Below are 7811 nucleotides of genomic sequence, written 5' to 3' on the forward strand. Positions count from 1 at the left end.
AATCCCCGACTTCCAGGCGGAATTCTCTGGGGTGAATCCCGGGAAGAAGAGTTTTTCCTCAGGGAAGAGGCTTTAATTTAGTGGGAGACGAAGCCGGAGCTTCATCCCGGTGGGAAAAGCTCCGGTGGGAGTCGTTGGGAAAGGCGAGGAATTGATGGAATCTCTCGGTCGCCGCCAAAACCCACCAAAAAACCTTGGAATTTTCGCTGATTCATCTCCGTAAAGGCAGAAAAATTCAGGAAGAACCCCCTGCTGCCATTCCAGGAGTTTGGGAAGGGCTGGATTAGCTCCGAGGCTGGGAAAGAGGGAACAGGGACATTCAAGGATCAGACCCAACCAGGACGGGTTTAGGAAGGGTGGGACCTGTCTGACCAACCTGAGCTCCTTTTCTGACCCACCTGGGGCGTGAGGGAAGGGGTGGGTGTGTCTGCCTGGACTTCAGCAAGGCCTTGGACACCGTCTCCCATGGGATAATCCTGGAAAAGGCTTGGACAGGGGCACTCTGTGCTGGGTTGGGAATTGGCTGAGGACCAGGCCCAGAGTGGTGGGAATGGAGCTGCATCCAGTTGAGATCCGGTCACCAGTGGTGTCCCCAGGGATCAGTGTTGGTCCCAGTCCTGTTTAACGTCTTTATTGATGATTTAGATGAGGGGATCGAGTGAACCATCAGCAAATTTGCAGATGACACCAAGCTGGGGGGGAGTGTGGATCTGCTGGAAGGCAGGAGGGCTCTGCAGGGAGACCTGGACAGGCTGGATCCATGGGCTGATTCCAACGGGATGAGGTTCAACAAGGCCAAGTGCCGGGTCCTGCACTTTGGCCACAACAATCCCCGGCAGCTCCAGGCTGGGACAGAGTGGCTGGAGAGCAACCAGGCAGGAAGGGACCTGGGAGTGTGGATGGACAGGAAGCTGAACAGGAGCCAGAGTGTGCCCAGGTGGGCAAGAAGGCCAATGGATCCTGGCCTGGCTCAGGAACAGTGTGGCCAACAGGTCCAAGGAAGTGATTCTTCCCCTGGACTCAGCGTTGGTGAGGCCACACCTCGAGTGCTGTGTCCAGTTCTGGACCCCTCAGCTCAGGAAGGACATGGAGGGGCTGGAGCAGGTGCAGAGAAGAGCAACGAGGCTGGGGAAGGGTCTGGAGCACAATTCCCATGAGGAGAGGCTGAGGGAGCTGGGGGGGCTCAGCCTGGAGAAGAGGAGGCTCAGGGGAGACCTCATCACTCTCTGCAACTCCCTGGTTGTAGCCAGGTCAGGGTTGGTCTCTTCTCCCAGGCAGCGATCAGCAAGACAAGAGGGCTCGGTCTCCAGCTGTGCCAGGGGAGGTTTAGGTTGGATATTAGAAAGAATTTCTTTCCAGAGAGAGTGATCAGCCCTTGGAATGGGCTGCCCAGGGAAGTGGTGGATTCTCCGTCCCTGGAGGTTTTTAAGATGGGACTGGATGTGGCATCAGTGCCACGGGCTGGGAACCACAGCGGGGTTGGATCAAGGTTTGGATTTGATGATCTCAGAGGTCCCTTCCAACCCAGCTGATTCTATGATTCCCTGTCATCCTGTTGGACCAGCTTGGCCATCCGTTGGGAATTACACCTAGTGCTCGTCTGTGTGGCCTGGAATCCCAAAATAGGCCTGGAATTAGGTGAGATCCAGAGGTTCCATCCATTTGGGATGGAATTCCCACCTCACCCCGTGTTTTGTGTTGTCCACCAGGTTTGTTTCCGTCCTTCGACTCCGACGTGGGTTTGGGCCCCCCAAATCCAAGGAAAGCGGAGACGAGCGAGAGCAGCGAGGAGGGCGAAGGTGGGAATTCCCCCCTGGAAGTGAACTCCATGGTCCAGATCGCCTTGGACAAGGGGAGCCAAGTGTCGGGAATCATCCGCTGGTTGGGATTCCTGCCCCAGATTAAGGAGAAAATGGCGGGAGTGGAACTGGTGAGGGGCAGGTTTGGGATCTCCGGGTATATCCAGGGGCTGGGAGCGCGTTCTGGGAAGGGAATGGAACTGGGAAGGGTTTGGAGCAACTGGGGGGGCTCATTCTGGAGAAAAGGGGGATCAGGAGGGATCCAAGGGGACAGGAAGGTGGAAATGGGTGGGATCGGGCTCTGCTCCTGGGGAACAAGGGACAGGACGAGAGGGAACGGCCTCAAGTTGCACCAGGGGAGGTTTAGGCAGGATATTGGGAAAATTCCTCCCTGGAAAGGGCTGGAAAGCACTGGAAGAGGCCGCCCAGGGCAGGGGTGGGATCCCCATTCCTGAAGGGATTTCCCATCCCTGTGGATGTGACCCTTTGGGGGGGACACAGTTTAGGGGTGGTGGGGTGCTCTCAGAGCTCTTTTCCAACTCCGTGATCCCATAAATTCTGCCATTCCCGGATGTCTTCTCCAGGATGAAGACAAGGGGGTCACCGGGGGCGAGTGGTTGGGCAAGTCCTACTTCCACTGCGCCCCAAAACGCGGCCTCTTCGTGAGGCTCAACTCCTGCCAACCCGACCGGCGCTTCCAGAGCCTTCCCGACGCCCAACCCTCCCTCCTGGATTACGGTGAGTCCTCCGGGAAGCGGGAAAACCGGGAAGACTCCCCGTGGAGAAGGGAAGTCCTTCACCTGCTTTGAGTGTTGGGTTCTGGTGGCACCTGTGCCCCACCCCACCCTCAGCACTGTTGGCTTCAGGGGGGGACTCCAAAGTTCTCAGATGTCTTTCCCAACCTAAAAAAATTCCATAGGGAACATCCCCGCCGGCGCGAGAGGTCGTAAGCGATTCGGGAAACCGGGAAAGCCCAGATGGAGAAGCCACCTTGGAGTCTTAGGCTCAGCTTAAGACTCTTAGGGGGGGAATCAGGGAAGGGCCGAGCTGCCCCCCAGGATTTGGGGACTCCAAGGGATTTGTTTTCCTTTCAGGAGAACGGGAAGTTCTTCCCCAGGCTCCTCCGGAGAGTTTTCCTCCCCTCAGGAACGAGGCGGCCGTGCGCGTCCTGCGGGGCCGGATGAAGGGCATCCAAGGCCACTGCAATTCCTGCTACATGGATGCCGCTCTCTTCAGGTGAGAAAATACCTTCCCTGAGCGGGGTTTTAATCCCTAAATCACAGCACTTCCCTGGATTTCCACGTCGGCGGGATAAAACCATGAAGACAGAGCCCCGAGGCTGCTTTTCCAGCTCATTCCCAACCCTGGAAGGCTTTCCAGCCCTGAGGAACCCCCTCCCTCCCCCGTTCCCATGTGTCTTGTCCTCTAGGGTGCTGAGAGCTCCCAGTTTTCCGGACTCGGACCGTGCCGGCTCTGTCCCTGGAAGTTGTGGCTGGAATCACTTCCCAAGAACCCACCCGGGAGGTCCCAGCTTGGCTGTTTGGAGAGGAAAAGACTCCCTGGGGCCTTTCCCTGAGTTTTGGCTGCCAAGTAGGAATTCCCTTCTCCCTGAGCTCTTCCCTTGCTTTCTCCCAGTGTCCATCGATCCAGCTGTGCTGTCCTTCACCTCCCTGTCATTCCATGCATGGAATCTTGAGCATCCCAACCATCGACTGTCACCATCCACCGGCATTTTGGGTTCCGGCCGTCGCTCCCAATCCATCGGGATTAAACCCATCCCACTCTTTCCACAGCCTCTTCTCCTGCACATCTGTGCTGGACTCCATGCTCTTCATGCCCTTCCCACTGAGTGACAGGAATGTCCAGGGAATTCTGCGGGATGAGATCGTGAATCCCCTCCGGAGGTGGGTCTCTGGGAATGCCGGGAGTTTTCCGTCTGCCTTCATTCCTTCTCTGCTGGCCCTGGAGGTGGGAGCTGGCACCAAGGGAAAGGGATTTTCCTACCAGCCACATCCCACAGGAGAACAGGGAATGGTTTCCCACTGCCAGAGAGTAGGTTTAGGTGGGATATTGGGAAGAAATTCCTCCCTGGGAGGGTGGGGAGGGACTGGAATGGAATTCCCAGGGAAGCTGTGGCTGCCCCATCCCTGGAAGTGCCCAAGGCCAGGTTGGAGCAACCTGGGATAGTGGGAGGTGTCCCTGCCCAGGGCAAGGGGTTGGAATTCAACAATCCCTCCCAACCCAAACCATTCCATGATCCTGTGATGATTCTTCCAGTTGTTCCTTTCCCTGGGATGTGAGGCTGTCCCAGCTCCTTCCACGAGAGTCTCCCGCTCTGGAGAAACCTTGGGAGCTGGACTTCCCAGGGAAAGGGAAAAACAGGGATCCCTGGGGTTCCAACCACCTCTGGATGGAATCCTGAAGTTGATGAAGCTTTGCCTTCATCAGCAAGCGATCCCAAAGAATTCCAAGCTGGATGAGGGGAGACCATCCACCTTCCAGAGCCTAAAGGGGCTCCCGGAGAGCTGGAGAGGGAATTTGGATGAGGGATGAAGGGACAGGACAAGGGGGAAGGAATTCTTCCCTGTGAGGGTGGTGAGCAGCTGGAATAGAATTCCCAGAGAAGCCGTGGCTGCCCCATCCTTGGAAGCACCCAAGGGATGCAACTTGGAGCAACCTGGGATAGCGGGTGGCATCCCTGCAGGTTGAACGAGATGACCTTTAAAATCCCTTCCCACCCAACCCATTCCATGATTGAAACGCCCTGGAGGGATCACCCGGAGCCGGTTGTCGTTCCAGGACTGGATTTGTCCGGGCCAGCAGCGTGATGCACCTCCGGGAGCAGCTCACGGACAAGGGACAATGTTCCAGCTTCACCAACGCTGAGAAAGGTCAGGAGCTCCCTCTGGAGCTTTTCCAGGGCTGCTTCTCTGTGTTCTACCTCATCCAGGCACCAGCTGAACACGGAAATTTTGGGCTTTTCCCGGGAATGTGCTTTAAGGAGCCGGTGATTTATGGCAAAATTCACACGGAAGATGTTTTCGGGTTTTAAAACTTTCCGTATCCGTAGAGCCCCTTCCAGAACCTAAAAGGGATCCAGGAGAGCTGGAGAGGGAATTGGGATGAGGGATGGAGAGACAGGACACAGGGAATGGGATTAAACTGCCAGAGGGCAGGTTTAGGTGGGATAATGGGAAGGAATTCTTCCCTGGGAAGGTGGGGAGGGGCTGGGATGGAATTCCCAGCGAAGCTGTGGCTGCCCCATCCCTGGAAGTGTCCAAGGCCAGGTTGGAGCAACCTGGGATAGTGGAAGGTGTCCCTGCCTATGGAAGGGGGTTGGAACTTGATGATCTTTACAGTTCCTTCCCACCCAAACCATTCCAGGATTCATGAAAGTGCAGTATCCGAAGGCTGGTTTGCCTTTTCCGTGCTCCCCTTGGGATTTGTGCCTTATCCAAGTGCTCTCAGCCTTTATCCCGGTGGCCCCCTCACCTAAAAAATGAAATTCCAGGTTCATGGAATGTTGGCTCGTGTTTCCCTGGCAGCTTTTGGCTCCCATCCCTTTTCCCTCCCCTTTCCAGATCCTGAGGAATTCCTCAACCTCATAATGCAGCAGATCCTGGGAATGGAGCCACTCTTGAAACTCCAGTAGGTTTCCACAGCTGAGGGATGCAATTCCCTGGTTTTCCACCTCACATTCCCTGTGTGGGGGAGGGGGGTCACTTTTCCCTTTCCATGGAGCTTTCTGGAAGCACAGCTCCGAGTTCTGGGCAGCTCCTTCTGCTGTCCCCTGTGATCCTGCTTGTTGGGATCTTCCCAGCCAGGAAAAAACATTTCTGAGCTCTCCCTGGAAGGCACTGCCTTCGGAAAATCGGGATGAAAAGCCTTGTCCCACCCTCGGGGAGAGTCGAGAAGGGGTTTGAGGGCAGAGCCAGCGGGATCCAACAGCCTTTGGATAAATCTGGGATGCATCCAGGCTGCTGAGCTGGCTCCCATCCCAGAACCTCTCCAACAGGCAGCCCATGGATGCCATCCCAGGGCTCCACAAAGGGGATGAGGGGCTGGAGGAAGCCAAAAGTAACAGAAGGGGATTGTTGGATCTCCGCGCTCCTTTGTGGATCCTGGAACGCAGAGATCCTGGGAAAAGGCCGAGCACAAAGGGGGCCTCTGTGCTGCAGCTCCCTGCAGGGGGTTATCCCGAGGAAATCCTTCCCCTGCTGGATGGAGGCCTTTTGGGAGCTCTCCTGGAACAGCTCAGTGATGGGAATATCAATGGATCTCCCATCGGAGCAACCATTGGATTGTTGGGCTTAAAAGCTGCTCCCAGTAATTTTTTTAATATTTATATCCAGGAATTTTACCCATGGGAGCAGGATTTGGTGCTATAGGGGGGACAACAAGGCTGAAAATCCTACTTATCCCCCCTTCCCATGGCACAAACGTGGGATTTCCATGTGGAAAAAGGGCTGGGTGTGGCACCAAACTGCCCCAGTGCCTGGAGCCCAGAAGCTCCGGCAGGAGAATCCTTAGGGAGAATCCTCCCACGGCACCACCTCAGCCATCCCATGACTATTCCCTGCAGGTCAGGAGGGCAGGAGCAGGATTGTTACTGCTACCAGATCTTCCTGGATAAGCAGGAGGATCTGGTGGTTCCCAACGTGCAGCAGTTGGTGGAACGTTCCTTCCTGTCCTCGGATCTGAAGCTGGTGGAGGTGAGGTCCTTCCCTTCTGCTTCCCAAAATACCTTCTAGGTCCCACATCCAACACCGAATCCAAGCCTGACTTGGGAAAAAGGGTGTGGCTTTCCCCGTTTCCCTTTTATCCCGCAAAGGCAGGAAGTCTTCATTCCCAAATTTAGAGCGGAATCTCCGAGCTTTGGCTCTTCTGACTCCCCTTTCCCTTTCCTTTCCCCTTTCCTTTCCCCAGATCCCCTCCTGCTTCATTATCCAAATGCCGCGTTTTGGGAAGGAGTACAAAATGTTCAGCAAAATCATCCCTTCCTTGGAGCTGGACATCACAGACCTGCTCCTGGACAGTGAGTTGGGAATGACGGGCCGGGAGCTTTTGGGATCAGGGTGGGATCCTCCTTCCCCGAGGAAAAATTCCCCGCGGTTTTGGCGGGACAAGCTGGATTTCGGGGGGGATCTGGGGAAGGCCCAGCCTCTGTTGTCCCTGCAGGTCCCAGGGAATGCTGCCTGTGTGGAGATGTTGCCACCCTGGAGTGTTTGGAATGTTTCCAGGACCAGGTGTTCGCAGCCACGGGCCTGAAGCAGTTCTGCAGCTCCTGCTCCAGACAGGTATTTTTCCTTGGATGTTCCCAAGAATCCATTCTCGGCATGAGGTTGAACCCTCCCAAAATTTCCCTGGATGTTGGGCACAGAGTCATTCCCACAGGGTGTTGAACCCTCTGCTCACACAGAGCCTGAAGAATCGTGGAATCGTAAAATCATGGAATGGGAGGGAACTTAATTATTATGGAATTCCAAGCCCCTGCCACGGGCAGGGACACCTTCCACTATCCCAGGTTGCTCCAAGCCCTGTCCAGCCTGGCCTTGGACATTTCAGCTTCACATCCGCAGCTTCTCTGGACAACCTATCCCATAAAAAAGCACAAATCCCAACCTATTCCATAAAAACCCCTAATCCTGCACAAACTGGGTGCTGATCCCTCACCATGAGCATTCCCACAACTTCTTGGAGAGTGACAGGCTCCAGATTCAGCTTCTTCCTGCCAGGCTGTTGCCACAACAGCATTCCCAGACATCCAGGGAACACAGGAGTTAGACAATTTGGGAATAAACTGGGAATGTGACCCCTGTCCCCTCTCCCAGGGTCAGTCCTTCCCTCCCCCCCATGAATCCCAACCTGTCCCCTCCCTCAGGATCATTCCCGTCTCCTCCCTCAGGATCATTCCCATCCCTTCCCTCAGGTTCATTCCCATCCCCTCCCTCAGGTTCATTCCCATCCCCTCAGGATCATTCCCATCCCTTCCCTCAGGATCATTCCCATCCC

General features: G+C 55.6%; 1 protein-coding gene across 1 annotated transcript in view; it reads left to right on the plus strand.

The window, feature by feature from the left end:
- Positions 1 to 1709: 1709 nt before the first annotated feature.
- LOC113940338 (ubiquitin carboxyl-terminal hydrolase CYLD-like) overlaps positions 1710 to 7811 on the plus strand; it is a gene marked incomplete at its 5' end in the record, with an annotated part of 8092 nt that continues 1990 nt past the window's right edge. The window contains 9 exons of the mRNA XM_027631469.1: positions 1710 to 1930; positions 2384 to 2537; positions 2894 to 3035; positions 3593 to 3703; positions 4599 to 4690; positions 5381 to 5447; positions 6382 to 6511; positions 6726 to 6834; positions 6978 to 7096. Coding sequence (XP_027487270.1) covers positions 1710 to 1930; positions 2384 to 2537; positions 2894 to 3035; positions 3593 to 3703; positions 4599 to 4690; positions 5381 to 5447; positions 6382 to 6511; positions 6726 to 6834; positions 6978 to 7096 — 1145 coding nt within the window. The remainder of the gene's footprint in view (positions 1931 to 2383; positions 2538 to 2893; positions 3036 to 3592; positions 3704 to 4598; positions 4691 to 5380; positions 5448 to 6381; positions 6512 to 6725; positions 6835 to 6977; positions 7097 to 7811) is intronic.

This window comes from Corapipo altera, unplaced genomic scaffold (genome assembly GCF_003945725.1).
Source record: "Corapipo altera isolate COAL_440 unplaced genomic scaffold, ASM394572v1 60553, whole genome shotgun sequence".
In the NCBI taxonomy this organism is placed as follows: Eukaryota; Metazoa; Chordata; class Aves; order Passeriformes; family Pipridae; genus Corapipo; species Corapipo altera.